The sequence below is a fragment of the Acanthaster planci genome, linkage group LG01 (assembly GCF_054643075.1).
Source record: "Acanthaster planci isolate LZ-2023a linkage group LG01, COTS_SCS, whole genome shotgun sequence".
Lineage (NCBI taxonomy): Eukaryota > Metazoa > Echinodermata > Asteroidea > Valvatida > Acanthasteridae > Acanthaster > Acanthaster planci.
Genome location: NC_141777.1, coordinates 36,538,254 through 36,562,614, shown reverse-complemented (window position 1 = coordinate 36,562,614; position 24,361 = coordinate 36,538,254). Strand labels below are relative to the sequence as shown.

Sequence of the window (24,361 nt, the reverse complement as noted above, 5' to 3'; positions counted from 1 at the left end):
GAAAACCATGCTCAAATAAACATGCACATTTGTACTTAACCCTTGAAATCACATCACCTTCGCTAGGCACAATTCAAACAACAGCAGCCCAGTCATTGTATGCTCAGGTATACTCTTTGTACACCAATGAAATTGCGACATTAAGCCCCGTGTACATAAAAAAACAATAGATGAGCTGTCCAATAAAACGAGACGGGGTTTTATCTGACAAATTCTAAATAATGGCTACAGTTTCAGCTAAATTTGCATTTTCTCAGCCACCTGAGGCCCTTTTCTGTGCAGCGTTAAATACAAACAAGTTTTTGTCTTGCCGACTTGATCGAGATTGCATGCAAAGTTTGTGAATATTCAGTTGCTCCTCATTTGGTGACAGTGGGTTCTTACACCTACAACCCTGCAACAGAATCAACGTAATGAATATTGTGATGTACACTGTACGAGTTTGTTTACAATTCAGACATATCAACTTTTTGATTTTCATCACTTCATCTTTTGTGTGTCGTGTAATGCTGACCTGTTCATTGGTTGCTGCTGCTGCTGCGGCTGTTGCTGCTGTCCTCTCATCTGCGGCTGGCCTGATGTTCTGCCGATTCCGAGCATCTCCTAGTGAAATGAAACGCCCACAAAGGTAAAGGACTTTTCCCATGCAATATGCAAATAAGGCAGGCACATGGGCATTACTACAAAGTTGGCAAGGTTGCTTAACCACTTCGTGCCGAGCCCATTTATCCATGTTGAGTCTGCTGTTTCTGTTTTAGAAATTCTTTAAAAATTCATAACTTCATTTACTAGGCGTATACACCCGAACAAATGACTGTCTGGTGGGTGTTCTGATTAGGTAGACAACATTTATTGATGCCTGAGTATTTCAGCCAGGCCTGCCGCCTAGTAAAAAGAGCCCAGATTGAGCGGTGTTATGTAATCTTCTTTTGTTCCTGAAACAGGCACAGTGTGCTGCTGACGTCTCTTCAATAGGGGCCAGATTAGCATGCAGCGGTATTGTTTCCCTCATCACCTGAGCGCTGGAGTGCTTTTGTCCCCAGTGGTAATCCGCTCGCACTGAATGCCACAAACAGTGGTATAATCATTCAAAACACTGACGGATTTCCTCCGCTATTGACAACCGAAAAAATTTTATATAACAGGTTTTGCCCTTACCCAATGTATATTAATAAGCACTGTATGCTCAGTGCTTGTCCGAGAGCTTGCGAAAAAAACCTCACAAGCTTACTCGGGTGGGACTCGAACCCACGACCTCCTGCTTACTAGTGCAGATGTCTTAACCACTCGACCACCGAGCTTGCCGGGGTCAGCTGGCAGGTCCGAGTCAAATGAAGCAGCGGGTACCGCGAACTATTTTCAAGATGTATTTTTGCGTTGGGAGATGTTAATTTTATATAACAGGTTTTGCCCTTACCCAACGTATATTAATAAGCACTGTATGCTCAGTGCTTGTCCGAGAGCTTGCGAAAAAAAACCTCACAAGCTTACTCGGGTAGGCATACTGAGCATACAGTGCTTATTAATATACGTTGGGTAAGGGCAAAACCTGTTATATAAAATTAACATCTCCCAACGCAAAAATACATCTTGAAAACCGAAAAAATGTTGGAAATTCCCAGCAGCTCGGTCCTTTGTTCCAAGTACAGTCTTTTGTCACAAGGCCCAGCTCTTCTAGTTTCGGGCAGCCCGGCATTAAGTATAAAGGAAACGAACCCGAAACGGTCCCCGGCAGCAAGTGGTTAAACAATTTGATGTAACAATTCAAATCTCCATGCACGCCCAAGTACTAGCACAGACACGTACCAGTATAGTGTGACATGAGTAGAACACATAAAGACAAGGAAATGTTACTTTCAAATCTCAGGACACTGGCAACTTCCCTTTTTGTTTCGAGAAAAGTGTGCTGAACTCTTTGACAAGGGCTGTTAAATGCGGTGCTGAGTGACCTTCAATGCACCCGATTATGGTAGGACAGCTCTCCTAAACTGCCGACAATGTTGACGGCCGCGCTTGCCAACCAGTTTTCATGGGAAAGGTCCATTGGCTCATTCTGCGCTAATCACCCGTAATTTGTCCAGTGACAGTATCAGATTTGGTTGAGGCAACAGGTCACACTTTATTACAAGGGTTACAGATTTTTAAGAGGACTGAGAAGATTTTTTGAAATTTAACTGCAAACTGCGAATCAGGTTGACCCTAAGGTGTCCTTCAACTGCCTAGACGTTCTTGTGAGAAACCTTCCCAAATCCTTCCAAACCCCTCACCATGCCGTAAACTCATGGCACATTCTTTCTGCTCCAACTTTTCAAGGAACATCAATTCCTTCAAGACCCACTGAAGGATTTTCGAAAAATCTGGGAGGGCAGGGGCTAGATCTACCATTCTGAGTAGTATAACCAGGCAGTCTTGTAGTCAAGCCCATCACAAGTCTCTCCAAGTCCCTTTAAGTCCATCACAAATCCATCATGCCGCCAGCCTTAAGCCAAGTCACGAGCTATTCAAATGAACCGTGATAAAAGTATTCCCGGAGCCAACGTTCACTCCATTACACACAACTCTGGTCATGTGATAGGACTTGTGAAAGGACTTACAATGGACTCGACAAGACTGCTACAAGAACATGAAGGGCGCTGTCTTGTGGCAACAGAAGGAGCCCCCTTACCTGTATTTGCTTGGCGTTCAGGTCTTTCGTCCCGCGGAAAACGTAGCTCTTGGAGCAGCCCTCGCAGCCCAGCTCGTGGACCTGCACCATGCGACCGAAGGTGATCAGGCCGATCAGGGCATTCGGGGGCAGCAGACTCAGGGACATCTGCAGCGACTCCTTGAGGGCCTGCAGGTCATCGTCATCCATGCAGGTGTCCAGGACCAGGAGGTAGATCAGGGGGCAGGAAGGGGCGCGCTGTCAAGACAAAGAAGACGATGGAGTGGGAGTTGGTATTATAAGCAAGGGAAGACTCACACCAGCTGCACATCATAAGATGCAAGGCTGTCCTTTTGGAAATGACTACTTGCTCAGAGTGTGAAACAATCAATTTTCATTTGGCACTGCGTGGGTTGGCTCTTGACGAAAAAACTACTCATAGAGGCTATGCGTTAGTGCATCCTCAGGGGATGTTATGTGTTCCATATCACTGGGGAAGGCTCAAGCAAACCTTTTGTGCATTCATTGTAACTAAATAAAAATGACAAAAAACAGCCCGAGAGACACCATGGAGATGCCAGCAAGGCATAACCACAATTGAAGTTTGAGGGATTTTTTTCCCAATTCCTTCAAGGAACTTCTAAAGAACCATGAAGGATCCACAAAGCAGGGGTTAAGAGTGAATAAGACTTACAATGCCCGACTGGTAATAAGACTGGTACTGAAGTGGGTAAGGTGTATGACAATTCCGAGGATTTTTGCAATACCACGTCTAAGCACACGCTAGATGTGGGTTGAAAGCACCGACTTCACACTGGATAGAGTTTCAGGCATCAGCTAGCACCTTAAGAGTCTTAGTGGCCTTTAATCCGGCCAAGTTAACTTCTATGCACGTATACTGTCAGCCAGGTCTGTGTTTAATTCGTGCAAAGTTGGATCAAACAAAATGGGTCCACGAACTGTAGCAAAAAATGAAATCTCAGATGCTGGGGGTGCCTGCTTGTCCTTATTCCAGTAATCAGGGTTACAGTTGGGGAGTAGCAACCTGCATTACTGGCTACAGTACAAGTTCACTTGACGCCTCAGCTCCGAGTCTTCTTGAGTCATCTGTCACAAGCCTAGGGCTTCACTGTCAAGACTCCTACTTACACTCAGTGTGTACTCGATGGTTGAGAAAGCAGGAATTAACTCAGCTGGTTGGTGCTGCTCAGAGATGCCTCTGTACTGAGGTGGGAACTGCAGCATTAAGAATAAAATCAAACTGGGTCAATGATCTGTACCTTGCATCAGCACAGCAACTTTTGTCTAGATGTTTCCGAAATAGCCTAAAGTCTCAGAAGTTCCCGTCTTTACCCCACTGCCGACATCTTGGCTGGGTAGTATAAGTAAAAGGAAAGTGTGACAATTCTGGGCAGTGGAAGCATTCAACGTTTCCTGAGGCCCAACAGAGAACAGTAATAATGGGAGTAGGATTTCAACATATGAGCTCCAGAATACCGCTCCAACATTCAACTTTAAGTGCGTTAAATTAGGCACAGAAATTGGTCAGACGAAATGTACATTAATCTGCCATTACGAGTTTTGAACAGAAAAATACCAAGCTCAAAAACCCAATAACGCAATTAAATGTTGTCAGCACAAACGCAAGAGTAAAATCACAAACAGGATTTGGCTTTTGCAACTTTTACATTGAATTTTATGCATTTTTACAGTGGATTTGAAATTTTATGCGAGCATATACGGTACAAGCAAGATAATTCTTCATTTCAAAAGCTTGAGGAATTAATGAATCAACATAAGGTGTTATGTATTCGGTACCCAGCCCAATCCCGCTATGCACCACAACAAAGCTATGAACAGTTCCAACATCGTGGCAAATCATGCTGCTGTCAATTAAATTCACAAAAAAAGCAGGATTAACTTACCTGATTTCTCTGAAAGCAAAAATTGCAAGTCCACAATTTGGCATTGTAGTCGACTTGGCTGTGGATGGTGCAAACAAAACAGAAAAAAGGTGCTACTTGTCTTTTTTTTGGTAGGACTAAAAGCAAAGTAAAACAACAAATGAATCCCCACAACACCAAACACTCTGTGAAGTGGCCATTTCTCTATCAGCTGCCTGAGTTTTGGCGAGAGAGCTTGCCATGTCTGAGATGGGGATTTTTTTTTTGCTCCAGTTCATGACCTGCAGTGCGAAGTTGGTCCCCATCTGAATGCACGGCACAAGGTCTGATTAAAACGCGGAGCAAGCACAGGGATATTCCATCTTTCAGGGAGTCACGGTGATGCATTTACACTTGCCTTGCCTTGTGCCTCTTTGACTATGGTTCAACACTCGTTCCCGTCAAAAAGGGGTTGATTTTTTTCAGTACAGAGGCCAGTGTTAACCACCACAAGGCCACCAACCACAAGAGACTTGTAAGGACTTCTGATGGACTATCCCTGTATCACTTCAATGGTTTTTCCTCCTGCCTCTAAAACTGAGCATTTCTTTTCTAACCTCCCCTTCTAGTAGGTAATGGAGTCCCCCCTACCGCCAACCCGGTAGGGGGGACTCCGTTAGCAGGAACCTTCCTAATCCTTGCCAATCCCAACACCATGCAGTAAGCTGTGCACATAAACAGTTGGACCCTGTTTATTTGTGGTTTGCCTAATCCCAGGTAAAAACAGTCAGTTTGCTAGTGTAGTGCTCATCCCAACAAACTTCAACAAACCCTGGTGTTTGCATGTGGCTAGTCCAGGATTGGTTAGGGTCAAGTCTTGTGCAATCGTGTTTTTCTGTACCTTTGAGGAACTACTGGTTTCATCACCAGAAAGACCAGAAACACAGGAATTTATGGGACCAGTTTTGAGAGAGTCTCACCAGAATGGATTGAGGACAGCTCTGCAGGTGGACCTTGCACACAGCACTGGCTCATACTGGACCGGAGGCAGGTCGGGGCGCTCCTTGAGGGGCGTGTACAGCGCTGCCAGGGGCACGACCATCCGCGTCGCTTCGAGGCGGCTGGAAGGCCAGACGTTCCAGCTCAACCGGACTCCGTCCCGATCTTCATTCTGTTGAATGTACTCCTGGTACGTTGCCATGGCAACAGATCTGCGGAAGTCACAGCACAACTTTTGGTTTTGTATTAAAGGGTGTGATAAACTGAAAAGTATGAATGTAGTATCCCAACACCAGTTCAGAAACAGATTTACGAACCCCCCCAAAAAAAATCCTTTCCCTATCACGCCTAAATTCCACAGTAGGAGTTCAAATCACAGTTATAACTTGCTCTCCTGAAAAGATTTCAGAAATCAGGAAAAGCTAGTATGGTACATGTATGCATTCCAGCAGACAAAAGAGAGATTTGATGAGTGGACACGGTGGACTGATGGTGGATGACAACAACAGAGAGAAAAGACACAAGAGCAACTTTGTTTAACTTGGGTTTGAGGTTTCTAGAAATTTATATGTTAATCTATTTTTGGTTTTATTAACTACTGAGTTACAAAATTGATATTTAGTTTATCCTAAAAGTCGTGAAGCTACCACTCAGGATCGATCTCTGATGCATGCTGTGGCGAATCTCGGTTGATTTGCAACTGCATGATGTTCGGTAGGTTTTGTGCACAAAATAGTGGGAGCCAAGGACGAAGTTAGGTACAGCCACATATTTGATATAGCGGTGTTCGGTATAGCAACGTTCCACTGTACTGGCATCAGGAGGCTGTAGTCTTTTCACAGATTTTTTTTGACTAAGGCAAGGGAGAAATACAGTGTACCTCATGCCACTTTGATATCAGTGTTGTTCGGTGTTTCCTAGTTTCAGAATTTCAGAAGCTGTTAGATTCCAGTTGGGAGACACGGACGACAATGACTCACAACTTTACTCACAACTTGGGTAGACTCACAACTTTAATTTGGAAGGTGCAATATTTTAGAAATTAAATGATACATAGGATAATCCACCTACATCACCTGGACCCAGAGTTGGGTCTAGTCTACTGAATTCCCCCTGTATCCTTGGCCCCACAGCGGTCAATCCAAAAAGTGGAGACTCCGCGAAAACGCCTTCTATGAAATTCGTTTTGCGTGTATAGATCACTCACCCCATCAAACCACCGATGTATTACTTTGGGCGATTTCCAGTTTGTAAAGTCTGTGAAATTTTGATTTCGATTTAAGCCATTCATTTACTACAGCAATTAACTCCCAATTGCTGACCAATGCCAAACACAGTCGGGGTCTGTTTGGTCTGAACAGTATTTTGCAACTTTTGGGAGACTTAAAATTTCCCCAACATGCCCAACAAATCTTCATCTTCAGTTAAAATTTACTCAAGGTGTAGGCATGGTACTCATCAGGTCGGGGACCAAACCACAAACAAGTGACGACGCCAGATTATGCATAGGCTGCTTGTTTGTGCGACGATGATGTAATTTTTAAACTATTTTTAGATCACGGTTCGCAGATAACATTGATCTCTTTATCGGCCAGAAATTTCAAAACAAATTCCTCTGATTGATCAACTTTACAGGAAATATGCTACCCAAGATCTAAATGAAACTTTCCTTTCATTAGGTATCTATAAAAGTGGATCGAGGAGATTTTTCGGTCAAATCTTGCACTGGATGTGTCGAATTTGGTGGGCAGGCAAGGCAACTCTGCCAATGAAAACGTTTACATGAAAAAGATGAAGCTTTGCCGAAGTTTACTTTATGCATGCAAACCGACACAGAAACAGACTCAATAAACATGACAAAATGAACAGCAACTTTTGATATGATAAAGGATGCCCGAATTATGGACACGACAGAGTCACAGACAACTTGTCTTTCCTCTTGGCATGGGGTCCTTATTCAGTCTGTGAGTGGCACACTCAGACAACTGCATGCTATTACGAGCATGACTAGGGAGGCCTAGTGTGACTTTGTCGTCAAAAAATTGAAAATTGGCTTACCTTTGTTTTGACTAAAACCACTTTTGAAATCTTCAAAAAACTGTATGACTCCTCAAAAATGGGAAGAAATTGTTCATGTGTAAAATAATCCACGTATTACAAATTCACGGTATTTACGCCGAACTTTAGACTGCCCTTCGTGGCATCATGATGTAACGTGCTCACAAAAAGGTTTTCGCCAAATATGACCTTGTTCCTTATGTTTTGTCGTTTCATTATGAGTACAGCATGGAACGGCATCAGACTACTGCCTGCACTGCCGACGCAATGCCACGTCAAAAAATCGGAACAGGCACACGCCCTCTATCTACCCGTTGACGTTTTCACGTTGGCCGTTTTCCAATACTCAACTTCGTCTCCGTCTGAGGATCGTTCCCAAAACTAATCCCCGATTGTGGACCTGAAGCGTTTAAATTACATTGTATTACTATAATTTGGGGCTTTCTTGCATCTTATTTGATGTTCTGTGGCACTATTAGACTGATTACTGCGCTTACAGCTTCAAAGTCAGCTAGTAAAAAAAAGTTGAAGCCTCCGACGGAGCTGAAATTGAGTATTGGAAAACAGCCGCAGTACGCCGCCGTTTCGGGTAAGTCTAGTGACAAACGCCCTCTGCTGTAGTTTTGAAAGGGAGCTGTTGTCGGGTTCGCCAAGCTAAAGCTAAATAACGTGAGGTTTCCCAACTGTCTGAAAAGACAGAGCTTTGGAAAGGCGGTCATGTGAAGGTATGCACACTTTTGCTAGCACTAGGAAGGGTCCTTGGCTCGGAGCGTGGGGGGGCGCATTCGTAAATACCAGACTGACCAGCAATTTAGTGCGATGGGAGTAATTCCGAATCCGATGTATTTGCGAAGAAATTGGCGGTTTTGATTTTCTTATCTTTCTATTTCCTTTTTAATTCGGTTCTTTTTTTCCTTCCCCCTCAGGATTGGACGCTAGCCTCGTTATTTCACAGGAATAGTATGTTGATCGGGGCCAGCTCAATCGTTGGTTTTAGGCACCTGCAGGGCTCCAGGCCTCACGAGTGACAACTTCATCTTGATTGCTTAGCGCTGGAACATCATACTTCGTATTGATTTCGAGCTGGAGTTAATTAAGCTCAAGGGCAGATCCTGGGGCTTGCGATGGGGGCTATAATAGCCCCCCCCCCTCGAAAACAACCAGAAAATTATTTGAGAAGACTTTTCGGAGGGACTATTTCGTTCGTAAAAAGCGCGTAAAAAGCACCACAGTGTACTCTTATCCCTAAGAAGGATCATAAAAGATTGCAGTAAAAAAAAATTGCCCGCCCTCAAAGAAAACACAATTCTGACCCCCTCGAACCGTCCTTGTACAAGCTAGTTTGAAGCTTTCCCACATTTTTATTTCATTTATTTATTTTACATCTTCTGACATTAAAAATATGCAAAAGAACAGGGAAGTTTAAGGAGGAACATAAGTATTAAACTGCAATCAGAAAGATTTGTTCAACCAGAGCGAGTATTCAGAACCAGACGCCGAAGCTCTGAGTTTGCTATATTGTTAGCTTAAACGGCCAGCCTGGGGATCATACTTGCAGTTTTTAATAAGACGCTGTTTCAAATATTCATGACACAGCATAGATGCATTAGCCCCTTGTCGGTCGCCTCGAGTGAGTTGCATGAAGCAAGGTCGTAGTCACGCAATGATCGATCATAAACAAAATAATTATGCCCCTTTTCACACCCAAGTTTCGTTCCACCCGACTTAACGATGCAAACAGCCGTACTGAATGCCAAGTAATGATGGCCGTGAACTATAGGAAATGTGCTGAAAAGATAAGACGGTCACCTTGGATTTTTATGAACAGACAGGATTGACCGCATTTCATCTGGAGTGCAGTGCCAGGCCAAGGCGGTATAGGGAATGAGGTTGTCGTCCATAGTACGGTTAAAATATGGGATTATATACAAGCAAGGCATTACCCATAATTATGAGGTGATGTATAGATCATTCTTATGAAGTACGTGCAACCATATAGAATGCTGTGTTATTTTCAAGCAGTCACTGATGGTAACTGGTTCAGATTGAATTCTTACAATAAAACCAATACATCTTGTGTCTTTATACATCAAAGTCATAAGGAGCCGTTTGTGCCGTAATTGGATCAAAGTGAGGCCTAGGGTCTTCAAAATTCCTTGTACGTGTATGCACAAGTAACTCAAAGTCTTTCAAAGAGGCAACTAACTCAGAGCAGTATTTATAGTGGATCCAGCAATGCAAGATGTTTCAAGGACGGGGTCTGCCGAGTGTAGGGATAGAGTATCTCGCATTGGTTCCTTCGGGTTAACACCTACCGTAACTTTTCTTTTAGTTTTCTTTATGTTAACAAACAAAATCTCATTCATTGCACTACCAACCATGAGACAGCAGAAGCGGAATCCAATTCCCTATATTCTCAAACATCGAATCAACCTTTTCCCAATCGTGCACAGCTTTCAGGAGTTTTCTCGCACAGGTGTAGGCAAAAGGAACAATATGTAATAATCGTGTAAAGTTAAATAGTCCAAAACTCGCAACTCTGAAGTTAATACCTTGCCCTGTTGTCTAATTGGACGAAATAATGCGACTTGACTTGCCCTAGGGCAGAGACTTTTGACTTGGACCAAATGACTTATGATAACTGGACCAACTGACTGATGACTTGAAATTTATTTGCAAAAATAATTTATTGTCATGCCTGCCTGGTTGTGATAAAGCATGTGTGTATTTAATTAGGAACGATCTACCAGGTGCAATTGAAATTTAAAAAAAAAAAACTTTTAAAGTCGCACCAGAACGGCCACATACGAGCCGTTCCGGTCCCGGAAACGCATTTATAATTATAAAATTAGCAAATATGTTAACAAGACCAACATAGAGACTATATACAGTCAATGCGTAAATTAATTTTAGTTACACTGTACAAATCTCCACTCCAAGCTTGGAAACATTAATATAATTATAATATATTTATCACGTATACACAAACTGAAAAACAAATAAATCTATAAAGTTTATTTTGAATTTTATAGATTAATTTGTTTTTCAGTTACTTTTGATGAAAGTAACTCTGAGTAATCTTGCTCATGAAAGGATAAACAGAAAAAACTAATACGTACACGAGAGAAAGAGAAGGCATTATGCCGAAATAACATCAATGAAACAACAAAATCCATAGCGAGTGTAAAATACGTCCCTTCTGGTGTGAGCGCAGCCCTCCGAAAAGCTACACGGGCAAGTTAGAAATAAACACCAAAACGCAGAACTTGTAATCTCATTTAACATAGTCTCTCTCAATTTCAGTTCCAATAGCAAACATTACTTTCAGACCTCAAAAGAAATAATTTATACAAGACAACTGAAGTAGACCTGTCTGGGTTAACTTATATGCAATTGCCTTATTTAAATCTTTTATTTGCGTTAAGATTTTCTTGATATCTCAGAATCGCAAAATATGGAGGGCCTGACGTTTCGATCCTAGCAGAATCTTTCTCAAAGGCAAAATGACAAGTGGACGGGACAAACAAGCAAACGGGGAATCAACCAAGCATGTACGAATAACCTTACAATTATTTCGAACAAGCCCATTCGAAAATCTATCATAAGGAAACGCTTAGGCCTATTATTACCTGGTGATGGTTCATAATCTTTCACTTTAGTGACGTTCAAAATGCTAGTACTGTATTCTTAAAAGGTGCTTTGGGGCAATTAGTTCCATGTAAACATTGCTTTTGTACGAGATAAACTGAAACACATCCACTGGGATCGTCACGAACCATGATTGATCTTCGAACCCCCTGCAGAGAGATCATGCCCTCACTGATCTGGTTGCACTCTTGTAATGTGACAAGACGACCCTGACATAAGCTTCCGCGTGATGAATCGGCAAACTGTGTCAGAATCGTCACTACATGTCCTAATGTATCAACGTGATATTCAAATCCCTCTAGCGCTTTCAAATATGTTCGGATTGAAAGAATTAATTCAGACTCATGGTTGACTCCGACTAAATTGTTTGCGTCCTCAGGCGTTACGGTAGAGGCACGAGGTTGCTACGGTTGCGAAAATGTAGGCCTACTCTCTCTGCTGACAAACGGTAGTCCAGTGAGTTGATCGTGAACGTCACATGATTGCGTTGACATTTCAGTAGAACAAACCATAGAGCAAGGACCAAACGCAGGAAATTCGATTTGCTGACAGAAAGTGTCAAGATTTATACTTGACTTCCCAGGCCTTCTTACTCTTTCAACATTCGAAAGTAAACGATAAATGCACCAATATGATGGAAGGTGGGGTCCAGACAGCGCAAGAAACGCTTCCAAAGGTCATCCGAGAACATCAATCGAGGTTGGCCCAAGCGCGGCCGAACGCCGACTCATTTACCCAAAGAACATGTTCGAACTCGCATGAAATCAGGTACTTTGCTCTCGCATGACCTCGCATTTTTTGAAATACCAAACTGGCTAATAGACTGTAGTCATGTGTCGGCCATTTTGAATTGTAAGCGAGGTATGCTTTTTTATTTTGGGAACATGCGCGTAAAAATAACCGTAACGAAACAAAAGTTCATTACAACCTCGTGCCAGTTTCGGATTAGAATAATTTAAATTTGTAATGAATAATATCTAACTGTTTTTGGCAACATTTACAAAAACAGAAAGTGAGGTTTGGAAACCACTATAGATTGCACCACCTTATTTAGCAGGTTACACTGAATACGATAGATTCCAGGAAAATTTCCAGGAAAATTATGGCCTCCCCGTGAATGGGAAAACAAAACCTGTGCCTTCAGCCGTAGCCGGATCAATTAGCATTTGGCCTTTAAAACATGTTAGCGAGGGAGATACAGGCGGTTGACCGGATACATGCTCGCTGCTTGTAAGCCCGGTGTAACGGTCTCATTTTTCCGGCGTGCTCGGGTTTCCGGGTAGTATGCAAACACTGCCGAGCGACCCGCACTTGCGCAGTGAATCCCGTTTTGGTGAGCTTTCTGGGTGTGCTGAGTTCCTACATCACGTAATCATGACACGCGGGCCTTCGGATCGTGCGGAAATAAATGTTCGTGCGCTTGCTTGGAAGTGGTTTTCGCGGAATTTTGGTCATGGCATGGCGTCTAGTGCCATGTCTGAAGGGTGCAAAAAGAAGCGTCACATTACAGAACAAACGGTATCTGCGAAGTAGGTCTTATCCTTCTGGGATATCAGAATCGGCAGCAAGGAGCATAAAGTCCCAGGCAAGGCTCGAAGTACGGCAAGGGGCGGAGTGACTTGTGACTGTCTGCATCAGTAATATCCGATAAATGACAGCGGCATCAGCGTAGAGCGCAGTGAAAGCTTTAGACCTGCTCTTCGTCGTGGTCATTCTGACAATGTAATTTAACATGGATAAATGTGCATTGTCTTACACCCTTAGACGGCTTTGATGCGTAAAATACTTAACAACCTTGTAGTCTCCGTACACGTCCAAGATCCCGCCGCGAACACGGTAGACCTACGTGTGTGTGACAGGCAAAATCAGCACGCCAGACAAATGGGCACGTTGCGGCAACGTGCTTATTTTGTCCAGTGCGTTCTTACGGAAATCCGAGCACGCCAGAAGGATGAGACCGTTACACCGGGCCTAAAGTTGAAGACCGGCAGTGTAGAAAGAAAAGCAACTGTTATTTCATAGTTTATCAAAAGTCACGGTGGTTTTATTCCCTGGAACGTGGTTTTGGGCGCTCGCATCAACCGAGCAACAACTCGAACCGGCTGCCTCAGTTTATCTGCGTGGTACCCGGTAATGCGTTCCGTAGTAAGTTCCACACAAATCTTGAGCAGACCAGTTGCAGTTGCTGGCGTCTTTAGGGTGTCGGAGAGACTGGTTTTGTTATCTAAATTTAGTTACAACGAATGCACAAAAGGTTTACTCGAGCCTCTCCCCTCATACAAAACTCTTGCCCTATGAGGAAGCGTTACCGCATAACCTCTATTAATAAGGGAAGAAAAATTTATACATATTTATTCCTATTCATAAATATCCATAAATACATGTACCTTGTTTAGTCAGAGAGTGAAGATGTCAATATATGATGAATTTCCAACGATTTGTTCTATAATTTTACTTTCATTTTCCCGAACACCCCGTGAGGTAAATACCTCAGACAGTCTCCCTAGTCAACGCACATTAACATTTTGATAATGCCCGATCAGAAGTGATAATAGCCCTCTGTGTGAATCACTCACTGGCACCTGGATTCGAAACAGTTTAATCGATTCTGATTGGTCAAGGGTGTCTGCGCATGCTGCCCACCACGCGCGCGCCAAAATCCATGTAAGGAGATTCTTGTGGACAATTTTCACAAGGAATATACCATAAAATGGACGGGGATGTTCGGGAAAATAAAAGTAGAATTCTAGAACAAAATCGCTGGAAATCCATCATATATTGACATCTTTGACTCTCTCGCTAAACAAGGTATTTATGAATGGTAATGTGCTTGGCCGGTCTTTACGTTTAAGACCGGCCAAGCACAATTTATTCCCTTATTATTTCGCGCTATACAGTATGTGCCACACCGAACTGCACTGTCAAAATTGTGTGAAGTGAAGCCAATCTCAACATCACTTATTCCAGGTTTCGATTGCAGCCTCTTCTTCGCCGTTGCCAAGAATAATTATATCATGTGTCACAACAGCAACGTCGTTCATCTTGACAGGAGCTTCTGGAACTGCTTCCGAAGAGAACCACTTCTCTGAAGTGAACTGTGTGACGTGAGGACCTAGTACAGAGATGAGATATCAAAATAAGATAGGAAAATAAATAGTATATGAAATTCTATCCGATGACAGTTGTTGCCATGCGCGGTATTAATTTTTACAGCTTAAAGAAACAATTAAAGCGTATCAGTATCGAAACGCCCCCCTCCCATTTTAGAGGAGTCCTAGCGAGTTTGTGGCGAAATGAAATGTCACCTGAATACCGTCGGGTATTGTATTCAAAAGTCTTGGTCAAAGAAGCTAATATCTCCGTATCATAGTTTTGTTGGAGCGTTGCATCGTTACAATCCCCAATACGGAAATACAACGGCCGTCGAACTGTATAGAATTTGCTTTGTTTTTCATTTACAGCGATTCCAAAGTGTTTCTTAGGGACATAAATTTAATTTGTAATTCGAGAGCTCATTTTCGTCAGGCGAAGCGCTTGAAACAACATTGCAACTGTGCTTATGGCTATTAGCTTGCTGATGTATACAATTTGTGAAAGACGCTTGTGGTATGTGCCAGTTGACGGAAGGCTTACCTCTGGAGACGTAACCACGAAAGGCCGATTTTCAAACTACTTCAGCAATAGCCAGTCGGTATTAAAAGTGTAAAATGGCGACCAAGTGAAGGGGCTCAAAGCAAGCATAGGTCTTTATTAAAAGCTGGATATTTTGACGTTGTTACATTTCGCTGTATTCATGTTTCACAACAGACAGTTATTCTGATGAGCTGTTACTGAAATATGTGAAGCTGTTTTGGCAATATCATTTGAAATTCATGACCAGCGTACACTACAAATGTTTCGCAGCTGATGACAAAATAGTTGGTAATATTCCGTCGACAGGCGAGCTCGCATTAGAAGCATCATGCAGATGTTCTTCCAATTAACTGCCTTCGCTTTCCCTCCAAGGGTGTTTGCTAATTCGCTGTGCAGTTCTTTGGCCAGTTTCCCGCTATGCCAGAGATATCAAAGGTAGGCATACTTTGCTCTGACCTGGATACAGAAAAATGTCACTGCCATCTACAGATACGAGAAGGAATGGATGTCTGCTAGAAAAAATCTTCATGTAGAAAGGCTAAGTGTATTTCATGAGATTGGTTTAACCCTTTTCTGGGTGATCGAAACAGTTTCCGTACTGTTGTTTTGCTTTAAAAGATCAACTTCTTGGCTCATACAGCGCTCTAGCCAATATCATAATACATGTAGTCCAGACACCGATTTATAGTGCGTTCGCGTTGTCAAGGAGAAAATTCCTGTCGGCTGGTTCTCTCAAAAAGTCAACCCCATGTTATAAATGTCATGGCCACAAAGAGTATTTCGACGTGGTAATTGAACACAGACGTGACTGTTGCCGAAGAGGCGACATGATGCCCCACTATGTAATACATAGCTGTAGTTGTTGAATTCGTGAATTTCCGAGAACTGGCGAGAGACGCACAGTGTCCGTGAAAATTGCTTCACCTGTACAGAAACCTTAACCATTCAGTTTTGTGTGTTTTTTCTCGATTCTTTGTTAATGTATGACTGGACTCGAGGCACGACCCCTCAAGTCTGCCAAGCCTGTTTTTATTTATAAGGCTCCCCATCAGTAATTTTGAAACTTCAGCATTATTAATCCAATCGGCATTAAGAGGTCTACTCAGGAACAGATTCGAAAGAAAAGTCTCCCCACGATGGACTATAGTTCTCGGCAGTCATAGATCGCTATTTGTAAAGGAAGGGGGTCTAAAGCATGTCAAATATGTACGGTGAATGTCGGCAAATTTGCTTCAATACCCTTCGCAACCATGGCGCTCCTATGACAATCATCAGCAGTACATGTATACATGCACGAGTACGCGAACCAAAAATAAACCAAACCTTCCAACAGCCAACACAGAAGCCTTAAATGGACATTTTTGATGCACTTTTATTAGAGGTGTCCCCGGTCATTTTAAAAAGTTTCTCATTGCAATTCACCTCATGGAATTTTCAATACAGTCAAAGACAAAAGCCCGCCCTTGCCAAAACCGATTTTGTCTTTAACCATTAAATTTCAAAAGTTGGTCAACACATTTCAAGATAACATCGAGAATATTCGTTATTATTACAGTTCAAATTCGTCCAAGGGGTCGCAGAGTTGCGGCATTCAGAAATCGAATTCGTCTTGTGCCAATCTCTTTAATATTTTTGTTAGGCAATTAGTCTCATTTTCCTCTGCACAACTGAACGCACACAAGTCTTGTTTCACATACGAAGTGTGGACATTCCTTTGTTCTCCTGTGGTTAAGGTAACTTGGGAAAATTCTCCTTTTACTCCCACTAGGATAACTCCTTCGAGCTGAATTTTTGAAGATTTCCTGGACTGTTCCCTTTCATTTTGCCACTGATAACTCTGGTCCTAAAATGCCTCTGAAGCTGTTTTTCAGAGAGGGGAAAACATTGTGTGGACATGTGCGAGTCCACGTAACGCCACCACGCTCTTTCTTTTGTGCAGAAGTCCACACTATGTATGCCACGCCTGCACATTGTTCGCACGCTAAGGTGTCTCGTTGCACTATAAAGAGAACATGGCCTATACATAAATGTCTCAACATCAAGGAAGAGAATAAATTTCACCTATCACAGAAGAACAGTTAAAACAAATGGATAGAATCTCCTCACCAGTGAGATGTGTGCATTGTACTGAGTTGCAAAGAGGTTTGACGAGTGGTGCGAACATCAATATGATCAAACTGCTCGACGGAAGACGAACTTGTTTTTCTGAATAACGCAGCTAGCTCAGCGCAAGCGAGACAAAATAGAACACTCCTTGGTCAAAATGTTGCTTACGCTCAGAATTCGGTTGACCGACATTTGAAATCGTCTGACAATATTGACAAAATTAAACACTGCAAGTGCCCTGAATCGATTCACTGGGCGAAATCGAAAATATACATTTGTGAAGTGGAATAAAATCGTGTTAAAATAGCCGGGAAAAGTGACCTCGCAAATGACTCTTTTTAATGAGGCAGCAACTCCTTCCGCCGAATTTCCGAGGCCTTACAAAAGTTTTAGGATTTCGGTCATCCTTCGCCCCACTTGCCAGACCGGCTGATGTCTTGTTTCTGTACCAGTGAAGACCAAAACATGCAATTCACTCAGATGCCATCTCCTTGCAGTTCGATACCGTGCACCATATGGGGCCGCTGGGTACCCCCCATGTCCAATCCCTATACACACTCTAGACTAGTGTTACCTAACACACACACCCCAGATGTCTGTAAAGAATTCCTGAGATTCCGATCAAACAATGACCAACTCAAAGGTGGGGGGTGCTCTCCGCCCCATATCTTGCATCATATGGACAGTTCGGTGCCATTTGCACGGGCTTTGAAAATAGGTTCTCGCGAACTGTGTTTGCCGCGTGTTGCGGTATACCGTCTTTTGGAGAGGCATCTTCAAAAATTTGCTGAGAAAATGTAGCTAACGTATACATTCTGCAAGACATTCTCCATGGACTAGTCTGTAGATAATCCATTCATTGTAATTTCCTCCTCCAAAGACCAGAACGCGATACTTTAACAAAAGGTTAGAAGTTTTGCCATGGATCTGTTGATGACCATGGACGTTTGCCACAGTTCCATGCGTACGAGACAACGCGAGAGTTTACAAGCTCATTGCGTTTTTCTGGGGGGGGGGTGCTTGTGACACTACAGAAAGTTCGTTCACATGAATGTGAGATTTTTTTCAATCCGTTGTTTGCAATGACCGGAATCATGTCCCCTGGGATAGGTACCGACCATCTTTAAGCTCACTGCCGTCAAGAGAGGTGACTGCGATGGGTTCGCGGACCGCTGCGCAGTGGACGTTTGAGTTGCCAAAGCGGGTTTTCGGCCGTGATCACATCATCTAACGAGTCGCAACTCCACAAATGATAATTGAAGTTAAAAGCTTTCGGTGCATCGATGCCAGTGGCTCTGTCACTACAGATGCATCTGCACATTTAACAGAGCAGTGCGCGTGTAGAGTGCAACCACCAAGATAATCTCTTCTTTGCACGAACCTGACAGGTTTTACACGCATGTAGTCCATCACTTTCACACCCGTTTTATCTTCTTGTAGATCTATGCATGGCTTTGTTAATAAAGCCACAAACTTAATTCGACACAACGTTATTCCCTAAACAAAAGTAGATCGGTTTCTTCATTTAGCCCAGGGTGGTGTACATGAAACATATTTTGCAATGTAACTGTGACAAAATAGGCCTACAGCCTTACAGGTAGCAACTATCGAACTTCCCAAACACTGCCGTAGTCACGGGGGCGGGGGGCTGGGGGCACGTGACCCCCATTCCCGGTGCCCTCAGGTCCACCCCCCCCAAGGATGAATGGATATTGAAGAAGGCTGACAAAAACTTCCCCCAAAAAACCACACCACTGAAAGCTGGTGCCCCCCATAAGATGCTGGTGTCCCCTTTGTGCCCCCCACTAGTAAATCCTAACCACTGTTCCCAAAACCCTGAGCACTTTGGTATGAGACTGAGATGTTCGACCTGCAAGAGAAACAAACTGTACGCTACGTCACAGGCACTATACATGTACAGTGTTAAGCTTGTGTATTATGTACTAGGACTATCTATACAAGCTCAGGAAGTCAGACTAGCACATGTGCTCTAGCACGATGACTATTTGTCACTGACATGGGTAGCTTGTTTTCAGCTGCCTTCAAAGCATGCGAAAAGCGCAAGCTCCAAGCGAGAGCTCCTACCCAGGCCAAATGTCCGTGCAAATCTCCGGCGTCTTGTTGAACATGGTTGACATTTAGCGGACTTCGACCCGTTCCAGGTACCGCTCGTGAGGTAAGTATGTAGAGTACCGACAAGCACTACCGACGCTACTCGACGAAAGACCGTGGATGCCACGCTACGTCTTTAAAATTTACTGATGGGAAACGTTGATGGATCTTTGCAATGTCACTATTTGGACAGACAGATTTTCAGTCCGTCTATCTCAGACTTCCTGGCGATACTGTTTGAATTGTTTTGGCGGGACTCGAATCTACCACTTCTGCTTCACTGTAACCTTATCAGTGCAATGATTTCGTAGGAAGTTTCGTTTGTTATTACATTTTCGATTGGTAAGAATCGTGGTGCCAGTGCTTGCTTGAGAACATCGCTCTTCCCTTGTGCCCACCTTTGAACACACAAATCTTAGACTTAGATCTACTACCAGCCATACACCCCCTTCCAGAAAATGAACCCTGCATGCAAAGTGGTCGATCCCTAGTAGTACTTGGTGCCAAGTTATTGTCGTGGTCGCGGTAATGACGCTTGTTGTTTTCACTAGGGTTTTTAGGAATCTGCTTAATGGTTCCAGGAATAGATGTAATTTTACCTCGCAGGAGAGACCCACCATTACACTACCATTAGCATGCACGCTCCACCTGGTGCGATATCATCTCTCAATGGCCTGGCTAACTTATACAGCTTGCACCTGGCTTTCCAAATGCATTAAGGACGGTAGATGATTTTCATTTCATCCATCCTTATTTACAATGCAGCCTAGACTGATTTTATGGAAAGGAAATGACGTCAACGCGCCCCGTTAATGCACTGTATAGTAGAGTACACAAATAATTTCGTTCGTGTGCAATGCCGCGCATTTTAATTTCTTGTTTTATGTAACACCACGTGAAAACTGTTGCAGATTCTTTTTGCAAATAACCATGGTTACAGGCACAGAAAGAGCGTTTTGTCATGTATTAATCGGAGCATTTTCTAGGTCCTATTAGCAACTGGAGTACCGACAACAGTGTGCATTATTGTCATCCCTGCGCATGCACGTGATCGGTATGCCTTATATACTCGTTGGCAACTTGAACCTTTTGAACCTTGGTGAAATTTATATCAAAACTACCCTCAATTTTTTGTTTCCTTATTAATACCTACGAACAACCAATGAACGGTAGTTTGTCCTTCTCTAACGTAATACATTAAGCTACGTATTCTCGGTAGTTCCCGCGAGAGCTTGTGAGGGCAAATCATTGGCGTGCTTGGGCCGGAGTAACCCTCTGAGGTATGCCCGTGCACGAATCCTGCTTACTACATGAATAATAGCATGGAAGTACCTCGGCGACGTTGAGTGATTGAGACATCTGTCCTAGCATGGAAGTAGAAAGTGTAGGATTGTGGGTTTGGGTGCCACTCGTGCAAGATTGAATAACTTCACCATTATGTTGCTCATTTCTTTGTAGTCTATATGAATTACAATCCTAGAGCGAAATTTTGCTGGTTAATTTTGTTTCCCCCTTTTCGTACAGTAAGATACAGGTAGTTCCGACTATATTACCATTATTCTTCTAACATTTTGGTTGAAATAGGCCTATCCCGTTTTGCGCACAAATGTTATTTTGTCAGACTTTACCGACATTTTAATTAACACAAGAATAAGTAGTCCAGACGAAATTGAATGAAAACTAACTGCAGCTCCCCATGCAACTCCTCTTGCACAATCAAACTCACCACTGAATTATCGATCATGTCCAGTCCGGCCTTGCTGCCCCTTCTCGGCGAGAAGACCCCGGTGTCTGCGCTCAGGGTCCGGTTCCTCTTCCTCATGTACCGCTTGAACGCTATCAGCCCGAACAGCGCGGCCACCGTGACCAGCACGAAGATGACGGACGCGGTGATGCCGAGGATCAGATTCCACGTGTACTGGCTCGGGGTGAAGATGTCATCTGGCCCATTCACCGAGCTGGGAGCTTCCTTGCTCAGGCCGCCAGTCCAAGCGCTGGCGGTACCGGTAGATTGTGAGAGAAGATGGTAAGGCGGGTCTTCGGTCACAGGATTTGTTGATGAAGCGGCAGCAGATGTGCGAACTGACAAAGCGCCGGCTGTGTCATTTCCAGAAGCCATTTTCAAATAAATTTTTCAGACCTCTCGATCTCAGAGTAGACCTACTGGTTGCAGTACTCTTCAAATACACTACATACGCTAGTTTTCGCTTCACATGATCGCTCTAGATTATCCTCACCCGTGTCCTTAAAAAAACACACGGGATTTAACTTAATCATACTATCCAGCAACAGATCCCATTCAGGATTGCTTTTTGCACACCGTTTGGTTAAGCGATTGCCATTTTATTTTCACACCCGGTTACGCAGCAACCGATCTCCGGGCTTAATCTTTACAAACTCGCAGGAAAGGTCCTGTACTATCTATATCTGTGGTGGGAGGTTCATTCAGATGTGCCTGGTGAATTTGTACGCAACGACTCCCAGCGACGTTGATTAACATATGCGAGATTCTGTATAATCAGGCTGGCGTAACACAGCTGCCAGGCAGGGTAAAGTTTCAAAGCGAAGTGCCACATCCTGACCTGGGTTCGGCGTCAACACACGTCGTGTGCACTGGAAGGTTACGCGTCTCCTCCAAAGTTTAACTCGTTGGTAACTTGAGCAAGACGGCGCAGAAGACAAGACTGGACAGTGCACGCACACTGCGCACTTTATTTTCGGGCGAAGAAGTCGCTTCACCGTAACTGGAAGCAAGAGGCGAGTCGTCGTCGAAACGCGCGACGAGAGAGCTCGCTTAGTGTCTCCATCTCTCGACGTCCAGGGATGCAAATTACGCGCATCAAATATTTGCATTTGCTTCATGTCGCTGGTCAAATACCATCAGTGCTCATTGCAGCTGATCTCGCGTATTCCTAACGGCCGCGCACCACACTCTTGGAGACGAGTAATCTGGCCTCCTCGATATACATCCGCCGATCTGTCTTCTGAACAAGTCAGAACTTTAAAGCTTCACAAGCCTCCATGGTAACCCTCGTCAACATTATTAAAGGCAAAATATTCAATAAAAATTAGAAAGTAGAAGTATGATTTTTTGAGTCATGTTTCCGCTGAGACCCAACGCAAAAGGAATGGATTTTTTAATTTCGTCAAAATAGGCCTAAACAATTATCACAATTATCAAAAATTATCAGTGTGTCCCGGAATTCGCCAGTAAAAGAGAAGGTTTAATAAAAAAAATCGATGTTTAACATGTTTTTTCAAGTTTTGTGAGATCGTTATCGCTATTATACATTGGGAATTTCGACAGATTTCACAAGGCACAAACCAAGTGATCTTAGTGATGTTATTGATGAAGGCTTGTTCGTGTTATCCCCGAGGAGTTCAACCCCCTCCTCCCCGAAATATCATTTGGCTGGATCACACGAGACGATTGAGATGAATTTTTTCTATGTTGACTGTTGAGCGTTACTCATCACACAAAGCTCTAGTATTCTGTTACGCTCCACCATCTGGCAAGACCAATTTTTTCCTGTCTTGAGAATTCTACCAAAATTGTTTAGGCCAATGCGCACAGCTATTACACAAGCACATTTCGGGCATGGATGTGCAGGCCCACCCAGACCTGGGTTCACTTTTGCTCACGTATCATCAGCGTTTTAATTTTCTCGGTTGAGGGAGGCGTTACTAATCGGGATAGGGAGCTTGAGGGGGCACTCCACGACTTGGGGCGTAGTTTGAAACAATACCCCAGCTCTTTTGTAACTCCTTAGAAGGAAGAAAACAAGGGAGAAGCCGACCCCCCGAGCGGGGCAGGGTTGTGCCCGCTTTCCCTTACTTTAATACTCCACAAGTCAGAGACATTCCTTCATAGCCATATCAACCGGTCCATTGATGGTCTATTCTTCTTGAGTATGCGGGTAGTAGAGGAAAGTGCTGTCAGGCGGTTTCGCGGAAGGCGCGAAAACGTTGGCCCGTTCAGGACTGGCGCGATTACTTTTTAACCACAAGAAAACAATACAGATCAGATTTCTCATCGAGACATTTCTTTCTTTCAAAGCTTTTTGGCAGTTGTGTGTATTTTTGGCTTAGCCGTACTGGATGAGTTCCCGGTAGAATTGCGTTTATTTCAGAGATGTTGAATGATCTCCAAGCCGAAAGGTATGTCATTGTTTACGCGTCATTCCTTCCAAACCACCACGTAGGGTATCAATGACTTGGCGGGGTGAATATCCACACGGCCCGTTCTTCGCTTTAGAAAACAGTAAACTGCCCGAGGTATTACCGAAAATTGATTTCCATTCCTCCCGAAGGAGAATCATGGTCTAGGGGGCCTCTTACGAGGCATGCACGGCTTGATGGCTATGCACAACATGCATCTCCCGTTTCAAGCAAAATATTTGCGAGTTTGGAAATGAGACAGCATCATCTCATGGGAATCCTGAAATTGAAATGGGGTATCATCGGTGCAGCCTTTGGAAAAAACCAAACAAACAAACAAACCCAGATTATTCTCCACGCTGGGGATCTAAATTTAATGGGCATCCGAGGAATAAGATGAGAATAATCATATTGGCATCGATAGCTGGCATTTCATTAATATAACTGCTTGCGGCAGATCCGCCGATACCGTCTTGTTCCCCGACTGATGCGTCATGTGTCATCCATTATTGATCGAGTCAGACACGCGGCGGTCCGACATTTTAACAGAACTTTAGCCAAATGACTTAGCCCTTGATGGCCGATAAAAAGGAGACCGTGCATACAGTAACAGACACGAGCAATGAAGTTAGTAACCTGGAGAAACGTGAATGCAATGTATTTGGAATTGAATGAGGAAGTTCAGCGATTCTGATGAGTTCAAAAGTGGGCAATTCCAGAAATTAGGGGTCCAAACGTGCGACTTTTTTTGTCCCCGTTATATCTGACCTTTGTTATTTGACATAGAAAATATTACCCGAATTGATTTCACACTATTACTATTTGACTGGCAGGTAATTTGCCTTACCTCATCACTCTTGGAAATTAGAAAATGTATTCTGAACTTACAAAAATCACGTCAGACAGGGACACAAAAAAAAGACCCCTAATTTCTGGAATTACCCTTCTGTCATCCAATGAACGGCGAAAGCAGGGGGCGATTCATGCTTGTTACGGGGTGGATGTTAGTGAGGATGGTGGTTGGGGTATGTCTGTGATGGGGTTAAAGGTAGCCCGGATGGCAATTGGTGTTGTTGGCAATGGTGGAACTAGGGTGAAATTTGGTGGAGGGCACCCAGGG

At 43.5% G+C, this 24,361-nt stretch overlaps 2 protein-coding genes across 3 annotated transcripts in view; both read right to left on the bottom strand.

The window, feature by feature from the left end:
* Nucleotides 1-7,795, bottom strand: part of LOC110982126 (protein transport protein Sec23A-like) — a 42,808-nt gene extending 35,013 nt beyond the window's left edge. Inside the window, exons 1-6 of one of the 2 annotated variants that reach the window (XM_087143047.1) lie at nucleotides 7,585-7,795; nucleotides 5,508-5,738; nucleotides 4,570-4,627; nucleotides 3,794-3,880; nucleotides 2,666-2,902; nucleotides 515-603 (exon numbers count right to left, since the gene is read on the bottom strand). In XM_087143047.1, the coding sequence (XP_086999173.1) occupies nucleotides 515-603; nucleotides 2,666-2,902; nucleotides 3,794-3,880; nucleotides 4,570-4,627; nucleotides 5,508-5,728 (692 nt within the window). In that variant the 5' untranslated portion in view covers nucleotides 5,729-5,738; nucleotides 7,585-7,795. The remainder of the gene's footprint in view (nucleotides 1-514; nucleotides 604-2,665; nucleotides 2,903-3,793; nucleotides 3,881-4,569; nucleotides 4,628-5,507; nucleotides 5,739-7,584) is intronic. The other variant, XM_022240326.2, reaches the window with a different exon arrangement.
* Nucleotides 7,796-10,235: 2,440 nt separating this feature from the next.
* Nucleotides 10,236-22,973, bottom strand: LOC110982320 (uncharacterized). The gene is made up of 2 exons (XM_022240660.2): nucleotides 20,810-22,973; nucleotides 10,236-14,344 (listed from the first exon to the last, which is right to left on the bottom strand). Exons 1-2 carry the CDS (start codon nucleotides 21,200-21,202, stop codon nucleotides 14,270-14,272), a joined length of 468 nt encoding a protein of 155 aa, XP_022096352.1. The 5' UTR covers nucleotides 21,203-22,973; the 3' UTR covers nucleotides 10,236-14,269.
* Between the last annotated feature and the right edge of the window lie 1,388 nt (nucleotides 22,974-24,361).

What these genes read in the sequence shown, in the direction of transcription:
- LOC110982320 (XM_022240660.2), bottom strand. Translation starts at nt 21,202, where the DNA reads ATGGCTTCTGGAAATGACACAGCCGGCGCTTTGTCAGTTCGCACATCT. An exon ending in ACATGATCGATAATTCAGTG is followed by an intron (nt 14,345 to 20,809) that starts GTGAGTTTGATT and finishes TCTCTGTACTAG; the next exon opens with GTCCTCACGTCACACAGTTC.